The sequence below is a fragment of the Pieris brassicae genome, chromosome 7 (assembly GCF_905147105.1).
Source record: "Pieris brassicae chromosome 7, ilPieBrab1.1, whole genome shotgun sequence".
NCBI classification, from domain to species: Eukaryota; Metazoa; Arthropoda; class Insecta; order Lepidoptera; family Pieridae; genus Pieris; species Pieris brassicae.
In genome coordinates, this window is record NC_059671.1 from 6635277 (window position 1) to 6657044 (window position 21768).

Genomic DNA, 21768 nt, shown 5'->3' on the forward strand with positions numbered 1-21768 from the left:
AGGCAAACACAGTTTTGCAAATTTATTCCACATATTAAACTGATACAAGGTTGATACAAGACAGAGCTCTAACAGTATGGACATGCTATGCGGTCGAAATACAAAAAATAAACGTCTAGTTACAGTACATCGATAATAAACATTGCAGAATCCTGAACTTTACAATAACTACTTCACACTAATGTATTTTAAAGGAAAATATGTAATAAAATAAAGCAAAAAACTAAAGCAGGAACACAGTTGGGAAATGTTATCGATTACAAGGTGTTACTATTTTAGCCGTAATTGAGTCGTCGGGTGCAATTCATTCGTCTCCGATTCATCCTCGTGTACCCTAAGTTGTAAGTTTGTCAAAAAACAACAGTCAAACTCCTTATAATATAATAATTACTGCTAAAATACACATCACATCGCAAAATGCGTTCGCAGGAATAAAATATATCGAATAACATGTATTAAAAAAAACAGACAGTCGACGGGTCCGCGACCCGACGCACGGCCGCAAACAGGCAACCGCGGCCGCGCGCCCTCACAAAAAATAAGTATATATTAAATATATACGGCTAATACGACGAAAACGTAAGCATAACGGGAAACTTACATTCGAAACATTTCATAACGTCCTACTTTAAGATTTTTACGGAATCGTCGCGACACAAATCGAAAACGTGAAAATCAAATAAAAAACACGATACATAGAAAAAGTGGATCGGCCCTGCGTGCGTTTAGAGTCGGCGGCCGGCGCCCGCGGGTGCTCCCCTGCGCAGCTTGTTGTGTCTCCGGGACAGGGGCCCGCGGCGCGCGGCGGGGCGTGGGCCGGGCGACGCCGGGCGCGGGCGCTAGCTGCTGCCGCTCACCGAATCGCCCGACACGCCCGACCCGCCCGACCCGCCCGCTCCCCACGCGCACACCCGACGCTTGCTTTCCCCCCCATTGTTCTGATGACCCCCATCCAGTTTACGTTTACCTGCACAGGGACCGTCACTGGGTTAATAAATTCCCAGTATCTTCTCAAATATAATGGACAAGTAAAAATGTAATCTTCAGTAGCATTCTTAAGGATTTTGGAAAATATTTATGGAGGATAAGCTTCATCGTTTGTACTTAAGAATACAACTTCAACGATACTAAATGAGTTCTATATGGAGACTTTATTTAATGGATCTAATGTTGGTTTAGGAAAGGATGAGGAAGGAGAGGGTAGTTACCAATAAAAAACAAAGTCCAGATTACACGCAAACCATCAGACACGCTGAAATATAAAAACATTAGAACCTTCTTAATTTCTAAAGGAAAAGATATGTGACGCAATTAACAATAAGAATAATTAGGATAGGCATTTCAAAAAAAAAACGTATACTCATAGGACTACTCGTATCTAGTTAGAATAATTGTAATTAAAGTTAAGAGTAGGTAATTACTACAAAATGATATACTAATTTTATAGTATTGTTTATAATTCATAATGGTTCCCTACATAACGGTTTATATGAAATGTATATTAGTAAATCAAGGATGGGAACAAGTTACGCATGTCATAAATAACGCAAAAGTAGTTTACGAGTAACCCAGATTGAAACGTTTCATACTTAACACGATTAACTGTACCTGGTTTTAGTTACAGTAATTATAACACCATAATAACTAAGACGACTATAATAAGTAACGATGAATTTAATTATAAACCAGTCACTAAGTATATTACTTTATAAGCATTTTTCTATTATAAAGTGAAGAATAACCGTAACGCTGATGACAAAACTTAAGTAGAAAAATACAAATAACATTTTTTTAAAGTTAAAAATTGTATACGTTTATGGTTCTGTAAAAACAAAGCATTGCTCACAAATAAGGATAAGGATACAAGTGCACGTAAGTTAAAAATGTGTGTAAGACAACTTTGGGAATTCATTACTTGTAGGTTAGTAGTGTAAGAACGAGTGCATGAGCGCTCATGAGGTAACTTACCTGGTAAACTTGGCTTGGCGCGCTGGTTGCCACGCATGGCGCTGGGCGTGCGGCGGCCACGAGCGGCGCGACGCGCACCACCACGGGCCCCAGCCGCGGCCCCGCGCCGCGCCCAACGCGCGCCCGTCCCACATGACCCAGCCCCCTGTTTACGGACACACAGTCACTTCCGCGCCTAAAATCGCCCCGACTCACGGTAAACCCGCGCAACTTTAACCCGAATGCACCGACACGTGTTTAACCTCATTAGCTTTGCGTGTGTTAAAGAACCCGAAAGCTTTAGTAACGTAATTTTTTATATTAATATAAACTCAGGTTAATATAAATTAATATAATAATTTTAACAAAACGCGACAAAATAATTCTCATTATACGCTACTGGACAGTTAGGTATACAATTATTTGGTTTGTGTACATATCATATACGCGTGGTCTTCTTTAGATGGGTTTTGTACGGATTTCATAATACAAAATATATATTCAAATCTTCAGTTAAATACTTATCAGAGAATTTTTAAATAATAACTAAAATATTTATTTCCTCAGCTATTCTGTTGATAATATAATCAAGAAAACGTGTCAATATTTAACGGTTTGTTATCGTGTGTGGTGATAGGGGCGTTGCGTAAGTTACGGAGATAACAAACGTGAGTGGGGCGTGGACGTTGAGCGACAAGCTAACATCCTCAGTTACCATAAATAACAACTAACTACTTTTACATAGTAACATAAATATTGCTACCGCGGTAACTGTGAATGTGTAAACTAAATACGCCATGCAGCGTACTTTCTAGAATAGAGAATCCTATATCTAAGTATGCCGCTATACAATAAGACTTCACTAACTACATTGTATCGCAACATCCCTAACTCAAAAGAAAATGCGCATTACTCGTCATGCATTCAAACTTGAGCAAAAGACAAATCAGGTACAAGCTCTACCACTAACTACCCGTGTGAATAAACAACTCGAAACCTGTTCTGTTGCTGTTCAATAGAACAAAGCCCAAACAATAGGCTAGGACAGGTTTTCGGAAGAGAGAATCCGGACAGCATCAAAACAAGCGAGAGAGTTTAGTCAAACATCGATATGAGTTACATGGTACCTGAATGTCTCCGGCTATATCGTAGTAAAGCGTGTTGTGGCCGATAGCATCGTCGTCCTGAGGTTACCAAGCGTGTCATTATCTTCGATAAATTCGTCTACTCGAGCATTTCGATCTCGACATTCAGGGGATGCGGGGGGCCAAGCTCCGAGCGTGTTAACGGGTTAGTAACAAAGCGGGGCGAAGCGCTAATGGGGATAAAGCGCTGGATGATGTTAAGCGGGGCGAAATAACTGTAACTGTCGGCTCGAGACGGGCGAAACGCTAACGCATTGCCACAACCAGAAAAGTAAGATTGTCGGCACAATAATAGTATAAAAAGTAATACAACATTTATATCGAGGTGCGTTACCCCAGTAGCTAGAGCTTCTAACGGCTATAACTTTTTCTATGGGTATATCTAAACGAATAACTAAGGTACAACGCAACCCGGATATAATAATGCGTAAGCGTTAGTCGGAGTGGCCTCAGCCGTGCAGACCTGATGGTGCGATCGGCCGTTGCCACTCCGGCAAACTACTTGCCCGGTTTATATTACGATCGCGTTGGACTTTGCTTATGACGTTAAATCGAAACGCACCCATCCAGAGCGGTTAGACGAAGGTAACTAATCGTGTAACCGCGTGAAAGGATGTGTTCAAATCGCCACGAGAGTCCAGTGAGCGTGAGGCGGTCCACCGTCGCCATCGATCACCACCGTCAGGCCTACACACTACCGTCTTTACCGAGTCACTGACTCCATTCTAGGATGGGTTCAACAAAAAAAACAAAAGTGAAGATGAAAAAAAAAATTTTGCAAATCAAAACCGAAACGGATGAGTACAGCGTCTAGTGACTAGTATAATATTAGTTAGTGTGTGTGGGACCCACCGGTTGCGCTCTGTTGGGAGGCTGGCGAACGGCGGACGGTTGCGGTGGCCCCGCGTAATCAAAATAGAACTCATCGTACCGGTAAAATGGCTCATTGTAGCCACCTCGGTAATCCCCGTACCCGTAATAGTCGTAATCATAATCTATAAACACACAACACAAGGCCTTTTAGAGGCTAAGCTAAACTAACGCTAACTTACAAGCTACGGCGGCAGCGCCGCTCGCTCGGTACATACGACTCTCCGGCTCCATAGCGACACACCTTTACGCTTCAAGCGTAATGGACACACGAAAAAAACATGCATCGTCAATCTATTTAGTCAATGTGACGACAAATTGAATGGAGATGGTATCCATGTTTGTCGATGCCACCACCAATACCTAGACTGAAAGCGATGTAAACATAATGGTCGATTAGATTCATTGACATCAGCCTGGGTGAACAATGAGCATGCGTTGTTAAATTGTTATTACATTGGACAATATAGCGCCCTTCCCTGATTTAGACTCATTTACTAAACTCCGAAACCATGCAAGAACCTAATCCTAGCTTCTTCTTACTAGCCTATTTAGCGACGTTGTTCGTTTTGACTATATAGCCTAGAGCGGGTTTAATAACAATAAGAATACTCAAGGCTATACGGTCAAAACAGATTTGTTAGTAGGGGATAAGTAGCAGCCTGCATGTGTGCGCGTAAACACACTGTGAACGTATTGTTACATGTGTGTGGAGGATATTGCCACCTTTCACCAGAGTGCTTGTATTGTGCTTAGAAGAGTAGGTTGATGTTTTGTTAGATGTAAAAGAATTGAAAAAAAAAAGAACCTGTACATATTAAATAACGTCTAATATTTCTTCAAGAGTAGAACTTTACCATTATATTATTACCTAGGGCTGTTGTATATCTAGAATATAATGTGCAATCGATTTACTTTTTTTATTCCCATTGCAATAATGGTATGCAAGAATATTTGAATTCAAAACAACTTTCGAAACGAGTTTGAAGGTAATTAAAATATTCTTCAATGAAATGGGTCACAGCTGCTCTGCGCAAGATTCGCGTCGTTATTGACTATTTCACACCTGTCAAGTGTTTCCTGTACATGTTATTCCCAACAGCTGTTTTCGCGTCGTGAATTTGGTAAAAACAAAACATTAACTGTAAATATATGAAAACAACAACCTACTCTCCAATTGTAGGACAGCACTTTTTCTAGATTTAAAATAGAAAGAACTCTGTCCTGTCGTGTACGTGTATAGTTTATTGACGCCTTCTTAAACCAATAAAAATTTAATTAAGTTCTTCATGTCGGTCGTTATGTCTAAACGTATAAAGCATACTACGGCAATGCACTCTGTAGTAAAGAAAGTGTCAACACTCTATAACGTTACATATACGTTTGCCAACCTTATGATGATGGAAATAAGGTCGAGTTAAATGCAGTGCCCCGCCCCAAGCAATTGGATTGCATAATGCATTGGCGATGACTTTCTATTGGTTCGTTTCATTTTTTAGATAAATAAGAGAGTGGGAGTTATGTATCTAATATGATGCGTTGATTGGTGTTTTTGTATGGTAGCCAGCTGCAATGATTTAACGCTGTTAGTAGATAAACCCACGAACTCGTTACTATTATATAATTTAACGTAAAACGGGTTTGATTTATATGCATTTTACATTCGGTTAAAGAGTTATTTATATTTAATATACTATTTTAATTTATTCGAAATTACGTAGACCGTTGATTATAAAAAGAAAGACGCGTAATGAAACTTATATATTATTATTATACTCTACTTAAAAATAATTATTGACAAAGTTTAGCAGACGTTATTTGAAAAATAAGGCCGTGTCATTTAACTCGGCCTTCATGTGTCTCTGTGTGTATGTGTGCATGTGCATGTGCATGTATATCCACTAACCGTAGTCCCCGCGGGCCTGGGGCGGGCGCGGCGTGGGCTGCGGCGTGCGTCCACGCAGCGCGCCGTGCACGGGTGAGCAGCTGCACCAATCAAATCTGACATTATACAGCGACACGTTACACAACGCTACTCTATACAGAGTGCGTGTCGCCGATAACATTTAACAACCGTTTATTAAAATCATATTTATGGATTACATATAGCTACAATTGTTTTAGGCAAATAACTATATATATTACAAGGTTACTAAATACTTTATAAGTCGTTAACAAAGCTATCAATTAAACAAAACATTTAGAATATAATTTTTCTTCTTCTTTTTGATAATAAAAAAATATTACATTTCATTTATATCTCTTAAACAGAGGTCATTATGATGTGATTTCAATAATATTTTTAAAAAATGCAGGAAAACCCAAGCAATACCATCTACAATCCTAATCGAGTATTTATTTATTAACAACACCGGCGACACACAGCTTAAAGAAAAAAAGTTTACTTTAAAAAATCATTTAAAGCATAAGTATTTTTTCACAGTCCGGGCCGAAGGACCAAAACATTAATTTTATTTTTAATCGATATATCAATTGATAACTACATTTAATAAATAAAGTAACGTAAATGTAATGTTAATTTAATGCTAGTTTAATGTCTACATATATTAAACGGTACAGACCCGCCACGTCCATATATCATCTGAGTCATGCGACGTTCTCGAGCACGGAGTATTTCTTCTTTCTTCTTCTTGTCCGAAGGTGGCTTCGCTAGGGATACTTCCAGTCTGGCTCCACCCAGTTCTTTGCCGTCTAGCTCTTGCATTGCCTGTAATAACATAAATAATAACATAGAAAAGAGAAATTTGTTAATACTGGAAAATAAATAAAATGACACGAGAATAGCTCGCTAATACGTAATTGTAATTATTTGTGTATGTAAAAGAGATATTCTATTTACCTTTACAGCACAGTCTCGATTCTCGAAGTGAACAAATGCGTAGTCTTTAATCTTCTTAACTCGTTCAACGGTGCCAAATTGTTCGAATTCCTCCTTCAGCGCCTCTTCTGTGATGTCTTGAGTTAGGTTCCTTACATATAACACCTTCACCTACACATAACGGATTTAACATGAAATTTTGAATGTGAAAACGATTTATAGAGCTATTTCATTTTTAATTTCCAAAACATATTTATGCTATCCACCAGCTTACTAGTAGATAAGTCATTACAAGTTGATAAATATTAAGGCTATTTTATAGATTAACGAAAAAAATATATTTTTTACATATCATATGCAAGCTTTATTAATAAAGTACACTTACTTTACTCATTGTCTGCTCATCTGGTTCTTCTTGTGGGTCGGCCCAGTCCACTATTATATCACAGCCCCATACCTATTAAGATAATGTAATTAATATACAATACAATAATGATGTTGGCAATTAAACTATCATAGTACTAAGCTGCGGCCTGCGAATTAATAAAATAGTTTTCGTTTTTTATACCTTCAAAAGTAACTATTAGGTAAAAGCTCACCTTTATTCTACCGGTTCCAAGTCGACGCTTAGCCAAAGACGCGGCCTTGTGAGACTCGTATTCCAAAAAACAAAATCCTCTATTTTTCTTCTTATCATCGGGCGAACTATAAATTATTACTTCTACCAGTCCAGCTGCAATCATACAACGCAAATAAACGGCAAGGAAGGGACACAGCAAGCGTCAAATTAAAAGTACAAGCCCCCTCCAACCCTTCGCTTAATTCAAACATCAAAGGCTACAAAATATGAAGCAAATCAAACGATATTTTAGGAGAACATATACTGAAGAAGTCTAGAGAACAACAGCGAGATTCTCCAGTCATTACCAGTGAGCTTTCTCGAGGTTGAGGCCAATTGTTGAGGTGTGACAAACCGTGGCGGCCGGCCGCAACGAACGACTCGGACGCCGTTACTTGCAATTATGGAAACAATACCCGCAAGTCATTCTCTTAACGACGCCCCATTCACCGATCGCTGCCGGCAGCGCCACTTTTTGTAACACCGTCCATTTAATTTATTGCAAATCTACTAATGGAACGGACGAGGCATCGCAGCGCGAAGGCCGCTTCGCGCCAAGATGCGCCCGTCCGTTCGTTAGCGCTTATTATGAATTCGACAGGACTTACGTGCGTGCCTAGTAAGCTCCTCAAACAAATCGTCCCGACCTCGATTCTTAGGGATATTTCCCACGAATAAACGATGATTGTTAAAGGAAACCGTAACGCCAATCTTTTTCCCCTTTCGAATTTCATAATCATTCAGCTGTAAGAACAATTCGAGGGAGAATAGCCAATGGCCGGGGCCGGCGCGGCTCGGCCGGGCCCCGCGACTGGAGAGGCACAGCGGGGCGCAGCGGGCACGGCGGGCGGGAGCGGGCGGAGCGGAGGGAGCGGAAGGAACGGAGCGGGGGGACAAGCGGGACGCAAGCGGGGCACCTTCAGCGGTCCACACCAAGCCCCACGCACTCAACCCAACAATAAGTCTTTAATTCATTCGAGTGACACTTTACCTGTTAATTTACCAAACTCTTCCAGTATCTCCTCTTTGCCTTTAGACTTGGGAATGTTGCCGACGAAAAGTCGAAGGTTCGGTACGCTAATCTTAAGTCTCAGAGTCTTCCCTGGTTTTATTTCGTGATTATCGAGCTGTGGGAAAATAATAAGGGCAAAATTTTGAAAAATGGATATCAATTTAGACGCGTTCGGGACGAAAGTCGATCGCGGCGGCCGAGGCGAACACGTCCATGGACCTTTGAGATGTGTCGTGTGACCACAGAATGGAGCATGAATTTTGCGAGATCGCGAGCGCGAGGCGTGAAATGAGTCGGTTAGAGCCAATCGTGATGAGTTAACTGTATTTTTGATGATTAAAGCCGAAAGTGTAACGGAGCAAAGAGGAGAGCCTGAGTCATATTAAACTCTCAGCCGGAGAGAACTTTTGAAGCCAATTGAAAGTTAACCCTGTAAGTGGACCGTTTGATGAAGTGAAAATAAAAAGAAGCGAGTAAAAGTGTGATGGTAACAAAAAAATAAAATGAAAGCAACATAAAATTGAACGAGGTGCAACAGTAAGAACGGGATGATATCTCAGGAGAAGCGAGGCTAGATCAGTTGACAAGTGTTATCATTGCACATTTACACGTGATTATACAGTACTAACAACGACCACATGGATCAAATATTATCCTTTTGTGATATTAAACTCGCGGCAATGTTGAATTTACAATCTCCAGGATTATTAACAAATTATATTAATACATGTGATCGTTCAAGAGGGATTATTCATGCTCAAATGATAAGCTTAATTTCTATCTCCCAATGAGACGAACACATTTGCTAGGCATATGTGCCTTGCAAGACTACCACACTACAATGATAGTTTTGCAAGTGACAACATTTTGGGAATTCATGGTACAATCACTTATGGAATAATCAGCAAACCATGTTCTATAGCTTACTAGAAATTTAAAACAAATACAAAAGTAAAGTTATGGTGATGATTCCATGACTGAAAATCAAAGATATTGTCAGTTAATACTTAGGATGCTTGAGCAAATATTTAAAAAAATATTCCAGTAATATTCATTTCGATGAAAAATCGATAGGAAGTTTTTTTTTAATTTTTAGCTCAAGATTATTTAAAAATGTTTAGGAGATTGGAAATTGGCTTGTTAAACTGATAACTTCTTTGGTAGGAAACAAATATACAATGGGGCAAAATTCCCAAAATGCGGCCAACTAAGTGCTGTGATAAAGGGATATAGTTATACAAACATTCGGCGAGTAACCTGCAAAGTAGATGTCAAATTAGAATTTTGTATCAAATTATACCAATCGAACAAACATATTAGACACAATTTAGTTACCAATTCAATGGGTTTTTGTAGACATGTGTGTTTTAACATCAATCTTAAAAGCGAAAAGTGACAAATTTCATAATATGATTTTGTTAAATAAGGTATTTTCAAGAATTAAAATAGTTCAATAACAAATTCCAGCGTTTGTTTTAAATGTGGAACAGATTTAATAATTGTAACTACTGCGCAAAACGATTTTAGGCTTAATTTAAGTAAATCTATCTATCCTGCTCACTCCCTAATCCAAATTATGTTCTACTTCATTCGCACTACACGTGTCGACCTTGGGAATAGTTTAGAAAAATGGCGCGCTTTTACGATGTCTATTGAAGACAAAGATATATATATGCTTATTATAATATGATTGAGCATAAAACTATTAGGAAAAACCAGTAATTTATATTTAAAAATATAATCTAACTATTGAAACACCAAATAAACGGAAAGATAATAAAAATACATATTAATCAACGTCGAAAAAGGAAAAAATCTTTTATGAAGTATGAACAGAGAAGCAATAGGAATATAATTACTTTTAACTTTTCAGTTAAAAAATACCAGTGTTAAATGAGCAAAGAGCAAATGTGTCACTTAACGCATAACTTTAGGACATCAAGTTTCTAAACAGTAGCGCGATAAATTGATTACTTGAAGCTGTAAGGTATCAAAGATTTATTGCGCTTTTGCTGGGAATACCGAGGGCTTGTGCGAATTTTTGCGGAAAATGGATTGATGCGAAATTTAAAAAATCAACCAATACAAGGCAGTTTTTAATAAATTCGCACACGCACTGGCGACATCAAGAGCAATGTTTGTGGTCCATGATACAGAAAATTTTTATGCAGATTGTCTTGGTGCAAGTTGAGCTCAAAAAAATAGTGCCACAGACTAATCCAACCAGAATCTAAGATCAATATTTTAATTAAATCATTATGCTATTCAATTAATGTTATAGCAAAGGGTAAGATAGGAGTAGCATTACACTGTGACGTCATCTTACACCAGACAGGACAACGCCTCAATTCGATACACCTAGTTAGACCAACCTCTTGCACCGCGCGCTGAGTTGCTTCGCGCGTCGTAAAGGTCACAAACGCGTAACCCCTATTTGTCCCCGTCATGGGGTCCATCATGAGGCGAAGGTCCCAAATGTTGCCGCATCGTTCGAATAGTGGAATCAACTCATCTTCGTACATATCCTTGGGGATCTTGCCGCAGAAAACTTCGCATCCGGCCCCTGGCGTGCCCCCTTCCCACCCGGGCGGAGGCCCGCCGTACTTACGCTGCCCTGGAATTATTAGAATATTGTTAAGGCACTTTACGTGTCTAGAAATATACACATATCAACTAATAATGAATTTGACAGTACAGCCTACAAATTTTAAACCTATCGTTTTAGTTAACATGTTTGAAAAATGACCACGTTAAAATCATCTACAACCAATGAGCATGTGAATGAGAATGACTAATATCAAGCGTGGACGAAGCTATGTGTATTGCAAACTAAAGAACCACTTCAATTACAATGTAAGGAATGCATGATTAAATTACTTTGTAGGCTATTGGACATAATATTAAGATCTCATTAAATGCCGATGCTGATAATTGACTATTATTTCTGTGTCGTCCGAAGACTACTGACACAAATTTATTTTATTGGATAAATCTGAATGGGCGCAATAACTATAAAAACCTAAAAAGAACTTAATATATATCATCACGCCTTTGCCCCAAGGGGTAGATACTGACAAGATATCCTGCCTATTCAGTTTCTACCTCTTGGGTATACCTAAAAGTGTGAGCTGGATGGAATTTAAACTGAATATACATTTTTATAGTCTCAAGAGGCAATACTGAACATAACAATCCAGCCTATCAATTCTATGACAGACCTCCTGTTTAAACTTGGCCCTTGTCAGTTTTAAGCTATAAATTGTCAAAGACACCACACAAATAAATGCTAGTTAGTGGTATTCCAGTCTAGGCGATGTGCATTAGTGCAAAGCGAGTGCGTCAAACTGGTCCGACAATCGGGTTATCGACTATTGCGTTTACTGCGTGTCACATTTCAATCTTCCGCACTTCTTAAGTCGTTGTGGGCCGATAATTATTATATTACTGCTATCTGCTCTTATTAAATATGATTTTTTAAAACATTAAAAATGTACGCATAATTGTGTGTATGCCTATAAAGTTTTAATATAATGATTTATGTTGTGGTCCTAAAGGGTTTATAAAGTTTCAAAACGAGCTTAAACTTAAAGTTTGCTTTACGAGTCCCTTTACATATTTAAATACAGACGGCAAATTTCTATAACATTTTTGTAATGAGAGTTTAATTATTTGTTCTACGATCCAATAATAGATCTAGTCCATACCATTGTGGTCAAAGCTAACCGATATCCCGATTAAGCATTCTAACAAACAAGCTAGGTCTGGATATACATAATTGCTCCCCCTCACACTTTAAAATCGATTATTGATTAGTTTTTAGTTTTTTTTTTTTATTAGTAATCGTTTTGTTTATTATTTGTATGATCTCTACGCGTATGTCATGTTTTCCTTTAGGTGCTTGTCACATTAAAACTTGTATTTTGTGGTTATATTACCAATGTATCAGTGTGCCGAGCGTTGGCAAGCTTTTACGCGTGTGAATCTCTTGTGAATATCCTTTTAGTTTCACATATAAATATTATACAGATTTAAATGTCGTTGTGTGTATACATACCCGTGGTAACGTCTAACGTGTACCCGGTGCGTGCGAGGATTTGTTTGATCTTGTTCTCGTCCGGGCCTTTGACCTGCGCACTGGCCGCTAAAGCGGGAGCGCCCTGCACGCCCGCCCGGCTTTTCTGTCTGAAATAAGTAAATAAAAGTTATAAATATAAAATAGCAGGTACTATAGTTTCAATAGCATCATACTCAAGACAAACGCGCAAACATTTTGTCTTTCTTTTTACTCTTCTCTTGCTCAATCATATCAGTACAGCCGACATCGAACACCTTTTTTTACTATTTTTGTGCAAATAATATAGCACAACTAATTGGTAGTTTTTATGCAAGCTTTAAGACACACATGAATGAATGTTTGTTGAAGTTTTTGACACAAATTAAGCTTAAATAAATCAAAATTATTGCATGAAACGAAAGGTGATAAAAAACAAGATGTACTGTTAAATTTCCATTAGTGCTTCGGTTTTGATATGTTCACCACCTGCTAATTCGGCCAAATTCAAATGTTCACAGATAATTTAAATATTTATAGTGCAGACTGACGAAAATTTACCATTTATCAAGTTTACTCTTCCACAAACTATGCGTCATATAACAATGCATAATATTTGGTTGTCTTAACGATAATGATAATTCCTTGAAATAAGTTATATTTAAACGGACAAAATATAAATGTCTATGTTACTTATACTCTAAAACTTTGGAATTAATTAACTTAACCTTAGAAAAAGGTTTTCATACCGTTCAATTTTAAATAAATCCAAGGTGAACATTTAATCTGAGGTAAAAAATTACTCGTTGATTATGTTAACTTTGAAAACGAAAGTATAATGCAAATTCCTAAAACATTAAATATTCATAAGACTGTTCAGACTGACTCACATCATTACAATTTTTAATGAAGTTTAGCCCGCGGTTTTGCTCGCGTTTATACATATTTTGTAGTTCAGACGCCCATTTAAGGAATTTAAGCCTCACCTTAGTAGTATAGATTATAAAGTTTATATTTAATTTGGTTAAATAAATTAGAGTGTGCAAACTATAAGGGTGGCTTTTCCCCTACGTGAACTTATTGCAAACTTATTGCAGACAGGATGTTTTATAGTTATAGTTGCATGTAATAATTAATCGCCAATCATTTACGCCTTTTGCAGCTTCAATGTGATTAAGTAAAGACGAACTAGATGGCAGCAGATTCGGCACAAATTGCCGCATAACAAGATTCAAGTGTCAAATCAATTTCTCAAGATGACCTCGATACTAACGATTTGGCGATCATCCAATACGGTGTTGCCGTGTGAAAAAAATACCCTTATCTACACTGTTTTGTCAGATGGTAACACATTAAGTAATTAAGATTTGTTAAATGTTTTAAATTAACCATGTTCCTTATCCTGTGTTATTAACAGAATTCTCAACAATACATACCCATCAGAATAATTGTTAAAACTTATAAATAAAAAAAACTTCCGACTCACCTATAAGTTTTCATAACTCCACATAAATAAGCACTTTTATTTGATACATGCTCAAGATTTGAATCTAAAAATTGTCCAAGAACACTTAAAGCACCGTCGGATGGAAATTCTTTTAAGGCATCTAACGCACGCTCGTCCAACTCAGCGTGCGCTAGCTTTCCAGTCTTATAAATATCATCGAGCTTCGCCGCTACCTGAAAACCACACCAAAATCATGTAAAAACATACTTGTATACCTAAAACTGGTCAATTATTTGAGTAATTAGAGAATTTAGTTAGCCCAAATACTTAGTTTAATACGCTGCGTGTCTGGTGATTTGTATGCTGAAATATATCGACTTTATCTCGATAAACATCTATTATTTAAGACAAAGTTGTAGAACCTATCCAATACTATTGTGTATTCATTAAAAAAACCTTCTTATCTTATAATAGTGCAATATCTTTTTTACGTTAGCCCTAGGAGTGACGCTTCTGTTTAACGAATTTCAATTATTTTCTATTAATAAGCGTTATAATAGTTTTAAAAACTGAGAATTTTGTGAACGGAATATATTTCATTTATTTTACAAATGTTGCTTTTAGCAGACTCAAGACTGCCCGACCGTCTATTAAAGTAAATTACACTATACAACCTGCCTGAGTTTTAAAGATATTGATCTAATTAATTACGTGAGGCGAATCACAATTTGTATATATAAAATTAGCATCAAAAAACAAGTCAAGGATTGTGAAAAGATCACGTGACCGGCGTTAAATTCGCGGGTTTCATCAAAGACGATGATTATCTAGTCCATCACAAAACATTTTTAAAAACGCCATAAAGGACTTACAGTAAAATCCAATCGAAGTAAATTCTTAATACCATGTTTTTCTTCATAAGCGTTTCTTAACCGCAAATGCAGTTTGAATATTTAACGCGCAAACAATACAAATTCTTAAGGAAAAATCACGCATTCTTAAGTCGCCTACACATTTTCGAAGCCATACCCAAAGCTGTAGGGCTTCACTGGCGGGTAATTTGAATTTGTGTACTTCAATGCAAAGCTTAAAGGTCAGTAAACCAGTTTCCAGTCATTACAGCTTGTTTCAAGAATCAAATTCAATTGCTAATACTCAAATAATGCACATAATTTTTCGCCCGCTCGTTTAATGTTTTAAATAAGTTTTAGTACTTATTGTTGGAAATAGTTGGAACCCAGAATGATTTTAACTACCCTCATATTTAATAAATTAATTTAATATTTAATTAATTAAGATTAACAAAAAATCATAAGATGATTGTGTATGAAACACAAAAAAGGGATAAAAAAATGATGAAAGGTATATTTAATATGATACATTTTAGAAAAGGATATTTTTATGAATTGACCTTGGGATTGAAAATTCTAGATTTTTACCTGTTTTTATATTATAAAGGTCATTTAAGAGAAAGTTAATTATCTATTGTTTAAGGTCAAAAAAACAACAATATTTTTATAGCTTATCAAGAAATACATTTGCTAGGTGCAACTTTGTTTACATAGGAATTAAAATGATAACAGTTTATATGGCAACTAGTAAGTCACTAGTTAGACACTTCTTTAATTTTACCTATGAATTACATATATTTAGAACATATCTAATTCTAAATGAAATAAATTTAGTGTAATGGGATTCTAATAAGAATTTAAACTATATTATGTATTTTAATTTTTAAAACAACTGAATCATTTGACTAAGATTATTTAATAACATTATTAATTTGGGCTCTCAATTTACAAAATGGGGAAGAAAATATAGACAACATATTCAAACAGGTGTTGTTTCAGAAAATATATAAATTTAAAAGTTATGTTTGAACAGAGAAAAGCCAGTGTCACAAGAAGATACTATAATAAATATTTATTTTGATTTAAAAACAATAAATCTTTATTAAGATAAAGGTCAAAAGTAAGATTTTTATTAGGGATTTCTTATTTTGTAGCTCAATTATGAGGTACAGGTAGAATTTAAGTTTTACTCCGTTGACTTGGAAGTGTAAATGATTTCACCGAAGCCTTCAATTTTATGAAGTGTATTGAACTGGTACTTAATTAATTTCATTATTCTGATATATAATATTCATAATTAATAAAAAACTCACCTTTGAATCTAAACCATACTCTATGAGTTTGCGGTAATCTGGTGTTCGGTAAACATCAGAATCCCTTCCAGGGACCTCTTCCATAGATATTTCTCCATTGCCTTCCGCCATTCTGCACAATTATTATACTTTCAACACTCTCACTACACTTAGTCCTTTGCAATCTAATCTAACTTTTCAACTATACACTTATTTATAACTTTTTGATAACTGAATTACCCAACCTAGTGTTATGTCCTCTCACTTCATGGCAACAGATGATGTCATACATCAAGAGAGCCACGCTTTTATATTTCTAAGAACTTTTATATATTATGTCCTGTCAATAATTTAAATTTAAAATGGAAATGGGTGAAAATACATAATATTTACCTTATTTTGTAATTTTTGCAATTTTGGAAGAAAATGAAATCTCTCTAACCGTCCGAAAAACAAAAAAACAAATGATACTCAAACATATGAAACTGAGAAACAATGTGATTGTGCACTCCTCATTCCATCCAAAATTTAAAAAGAGAACGCGCGGGTTTGCATTCTCCTAGTGATGTAAAAGTAAATTTTACCTAAAAAAAAAATCGGTATTAAAAAATAACCCTAACAATGACACTTGAAGATGCGAAACTCCGCGGTCAATGACCGAAATAGCACAGTATATTACAAGTCTCTCAATTTAATAACACACAGCACTAGCAAATAATCACTTAGGACCACATTTCATATCCTCCAGTGTCGAATAACGTACACCAGTAACTTTCCGCGCATAAAACTTTGGCAAATGTGAAACTGCAATAAGTTGAGAGTGCAACTGCATTGCACTCGATAAGAACCGGCCGGCGCGCGCCTTTATTTCCAACAAGATTCCAGTTGGATAATCACAGGATTTGAAAAATAATAAATTGCACTGTAACACTTTATAATTTTACGTACAAAACTGACACCAAACACTGTATGCGAAAATAATTACCTATTAATTTTGCTAGTTGGTGACCGAGACAGATATGGCGGCACCGCGCGACGTCAACGTGACCGCGACTACGGGGTTCTCATAACGACGCGCGCGGGATATGCAACGAGGAGTGCATTCAAACTTTTTAAAGGCACTTAATTTTTTATAAGACTTAGAGAAACTCTCTGTTTTCAAAATTATTGTAACCGGGTATATAGAACGGAATTTTATATTGCACAGAGAGTTTTTGCAATGTTGCGAATAATTTTGAATGTGAATAGCGCGGCGCGTCGCGCAATGCTGCCGGCCGCGAGGTGAGACAGGCTAGCGGCAAGGCGAGGCGAGCGAGAAGCCGAGAGCGAAGGGGGGAGGGTGTTGCAACCGGCGGTGCAGGCGTGCAGCAGCGTCGTCGCACCGAGCTCGCTTGCATACTTGCATACACACTCACACTCGCAAACGATGTGACCTTCATTACTTTAAATCAATTCATTGCAAAATTTTGTTCTTATCATAAAATTGCAAACACGATAAAATAATTTTATCAATATTTAATTATTTATCATTATTTTAATTCCTACACCACAAAGTTACAGGCCTACATTAAAACAATAGTGGAAAAACAAACTTTCGGTCAATTCTTGAAATTATCTACCTATCGTACTACGAATAGATTTATGAATTGGAAATGTTATAAAATATTTTTTATTAGAAACCACCTACCTACCAAATGAAAATACGATAAATTCTTAACAATTTTTCAGGAAATCAAACTGGCAAATTTACTACAATCAGATAAATTACTGAATCTGCAAACACGGAGTTTATTCAGCCAAAAAGATCACACGGTTACTGATCGACAACGTCCAATAGTGGAACAAGGTTCATTACTCTTTGATATGGAAACGAAGGGATAAAAGAGTTAATCGCAATAACCCCTTGCTTTAGTTCGCTTCACCTGCAGATTATTGAAGCCGTATGTATTTGCGACACATACACAAAACTGGCCTCCGTACTTCGTTTGTATGTGTAAGAGACTTGGATCTGTATCCGCCGCATAATGCATAGGTATTTAGGTAGATAGGTATAGCGGCTACTGCGGGTGTCTTTCTTTGTGTGGACTAACTTCCAAAGCGACCCTTTCACCGCGAATATGAATCTTACAGGCAGTAAGTTTCACGTTTAATTTTGTTCAATACTCAGAAGGAATATTACAAAGACGTGTACGTATGTAATGTGCATCGGTACGACAGACATACTTCCTTTCTCACATTTTCTTGATATCAATAGCGTTAAAATACGTCTCTTATACTCCACAAGTTTCCGGCTGTCACGACCTGCATTGACTTTATGTGTTTAATTTTTTTGAAGAAAAACTTCAGTATACATAGTAAACTTTTGAAACCTTTTCAGAATATATATATCTTAAACTAAATACCTACCTCAATAACGGTTTTATTCGAACATCACTAATTTTGTTAAAAAATTTGAATTTGTCTTTTCTGACATTACTTTTTCCCATTAAAAAATCAAATTAAACGGCCAGTAGCATAAGTCTCCAATTATCAAATAAAAAGATTCTATTACTACATATTTAAACTCTGTAGTCAAATTAAAATGAAAAAACTAAAGCGATTTAAGTTCCCTACTTGCAGCATCTCATTCAGTTTTAACAAGGACCTTAGAAATAGCGCGAATCATCCGTCACGGACACTCACATCTATAAATATACGTTTTGCAAACATACAATATGATAGCATAGCATACCCGTTTCGCTGCGGTCGTGTCGCGTATGACATTCGCGATAAGGCACTTAGTGCGTATTTTAAATACGTCAAAAGTTCATTGACCCCGCGATTCGCACACATTGTCGAATTTATTGTGTCTGTAGATTTGTAGGTCGCCGTACCTGACGTCAAAATCGAGGGCTCTACTGGTGACGTCATCTTAAAATTCAAAGCTATTCCGGTGTTTCTAGTTCTAGCTAACCGGCAAAGCACGGTCCTATAAATTATAATACTCTCCCTAATATCACCTGTTGGCTTGAATAGTAAAATCTAATCGCGAACAATGTGTGTCGAGGTCGACGGTACTTTTTATGATGATTTAGTTCAAGGGCACAAGTATTTATGTATCTAGATTTAAATCAAATTCGCCAAATTTTAGTACGATGAGTATGACGTTCGACTAAACTAAATAATTTTATATGAAATAAAAATAGAAATACATATAATGTAACATATACTTTTTAGGGACACAAAAAATAAACATGATCGAAATGATTAATCGTGCCCAAATTGTTTTGTAGATTCTTTTACGTTATTCTCCGATAATTTTGCGTTGCTGAACATACCACACGTTTAAATGGCATCACCAACGATTAAAAAAATCATTAGTTTGATGAACTTTTATTCATATAGTTATTACTCACCCCAGATTTAGCTTGCTACTAATATCGCGTTCTTTGTTTGAGGCCGTCACATCTTAACATTGTTTCACGCAAGAAGGCATGTTGTAAGATGACTTATGGTTTCCCAGGTAGATTGTAACTATTGTTTCACAAAGAGTAAACTAATTTTATGGAATTAAAATACTTAGTATAGGTTATTTTATATCTAACAAATGTTGTATAAACGCTGGTAAGATAAAGGTAGCACGTGAAACTAAGAATCGTGAAAATTGATATCACTGAATGATAATCAATTTTTAATGGAAACCAATTGTTTAAATGCCATCTATATTTAATTTACATCATATTCTCGCGAAAGCCTTTATTATAGTTCTTACTCTTTCAATTTTTAACTGATCGAGTGACATATTTTATATACTCTTTGGACATGACATTGTCAACTGACATTCGCAATAGCGCTGCAGATGTATTTTGATTTAAATTTATTTACAGTGCTTTTGCTAGGAAATCTGTTGAATAACTGTTTTTCGTATATAAATTTATATTAATTACTCATTTTGGAATAAATAACAGAATAGGCGTTGGATTGGAGGAGCACTGGCAGTTTGGTTTTACAATAATTAAACATAATGCAGACAAAATAGACATTCCAGTTTACATTAACCTCAATTGAAGAGTGTGAATTAACGAATGCATACTGAAGATACAGACAAATATACAAATTATGTTGGAAGGTTAATAACACATCAAAACAATGACTTAAAATATATTATGTCCGTGATGACAATGGAGGTCTTTCACCCCTAATTTGATTTGATCGAGACGTTACTGCATGTTTAGAGTGAGGTCATTGTTATTTGATTTGTAATTTTGCTGCAATTTTGTTTTTACCACTTACTTTTTGTATTAAAAATTAAATTTATGTTAACCTATCTGTTAAGTAATGCTCTATAGTTTGTTTATAAATACGTATCTTAAATATATGCAAAAAATATTTTTTACACGAGAATAATATATTTAAATAATTTTTTCTTTATTAACGTATAACTTATTAATATGGATGGTCAGGATTTTTTTATTAAAAACATTTGCATAAGTTGACGTCAAATTAAAATAGTCACAAACCACTATTGGTCGGAAATCGTATTGGTATCGTACTCGAAATTTAAAAGTAATTTAGTAATTAAATCATATTCCATTGTTGGATTATTTTACAAGCGTCCGTAATAAATAATAACACTTGGACATTCCTGTGTTATGGGTGACCAGATTTTTCCGAGGTAAAATTGAATAAAAAAACGAATTTAATTCGCGTTTATATTCTTAAACAGTAATCCTCATTTTTATTAAGAATCTACTTTCAACAGCCAACATTATACAATTCTATGAAGTTTAAATCGATTGTAATGAATTATTTATGCCGAAAAATTAGCTAAATATAAAAATTTAATAAATATGTCCAACTCTAAATATATCCGCTGTTCCTGAGTTATTTTCAATTAAATATGTATTATTATTACAATGATTAATAAATAAATGCCATGTAATACCTGAACATATACAATATAAATATAGTTGTAAAGCTAACATCTGCTACATTGATTTAAGAAGTTACGTCTAGGGTTAAATAGCTTCCCCTATTCTAGTACTTGCACAATGCTTATAAACCTAACAATTAAATGAATTGAATTCACCGTTATATGTTCTCACAACTAGGCATTCAGCTAGTCGATAGTCTAGACTTTAGACTAGTGTGAAATCTGTTTCAGTGACTAAAACCGGTTGATTTGTGCCTTAATTCAGATTCAAGTATTATTCGTTGGTTAAGAATTGAATGGATATAAAGAGGGTGAATCAAGTTGCACTGTACAGATGCATATTTTTTACATAGCGTATCTTTTTGAGATGCTTTCGGTAAAAACCAGGATGTTCCCTTTTTGTCTTAGGATTCAAGTTGATGGTGATTATATTTGAATAAGACTTTATTAACTTGTACTATACACGTCTCCTACCCGCGTGAACACGATGTTATGGATTGTTTGATACTAAGTATTAAGTTATTTTGTGATAGTAAGTATAAATTATTAAAAGAACATGCAAAAAATATTTTTTACCTTCTGCAACAAGCTGTGTTTCTTAAGTGTGTTTCCAAAAATTAAGCTAATATGGTATGATTATGAAAACCCGTCCGCCTTCGCACAAGATCGCGTGTTATCTAAGTTTACGCGGCGCTATGACATACATATATCGATAAATTTAAAACTACATCAAAACTATTACCGTCATTTTAGCTTTACTACTTAAATTTTACTTTCAAACCT

At 35.9% G+C, this 21768-nt stretch overlaps 1 protein-coding gene across 15 annotated transcripts; it reads right to left on the reverse strand.

Moving 5' to 3' along the window:
* Nucleotides 1-8: 8 nt before the first annotated feature.
* On the reverse strand, nt 9-21634 carry LOC123712400 (heterogeneous nuclear ribonucleoprotein R). Of its 15 annotated transcripts, XM_045665473.1 has the most exons (17): nt 17059-17372; nt 16467-16657; nt 16095-16206; nt 13970-14163; nt 12487-12614; nt 10805-11046; nt 8412-8547; nt 7401-7534; nt 7187-7258; nt 6823-6972; nt 6545-6690; nt 5869-5963; nt 3945-4087; nt 3075-3131; nt 1969-2113; nt 1209-1252; nt 844-967 (listed from the first exon to the last, which is right to left on the reverse strand). In XM_045665473.1, exons 3-16 carry the CDS (start codon nt 16203-16205, stop codon nt 1230-1232), a joined length of 1776 nt encoding a protein of 591 aa, XP_045521429.1. In that variant the 5' UTR covers nt 16206; nt 16467-16657; nt 17059-17372; the 3' UTR covers nt 844-967; nt 1209-1229. The 15 variants fall into 15 exon arrangements, 14 of the variants coding, with proteins under 14 accessions (XP_045521424.1, XP_045521423.1, XP_045521422.1 ...); XM_045665468.1 differs by lacking the exons at nt 1209-1252; nt 17059-17372 and adding an exon at nt 21562-21634 and having other exon boundaries at nt 9-967; XM_045665467.1 differs by lacking the exons at nt 1209-1252; nt 17059-17372 and adding an exon at nt 19469-19490 and having other exon boundaries at nt 9-967.
* Between the last annotated feature and the right edge of the window lie 134 nt (nt 21635-21768).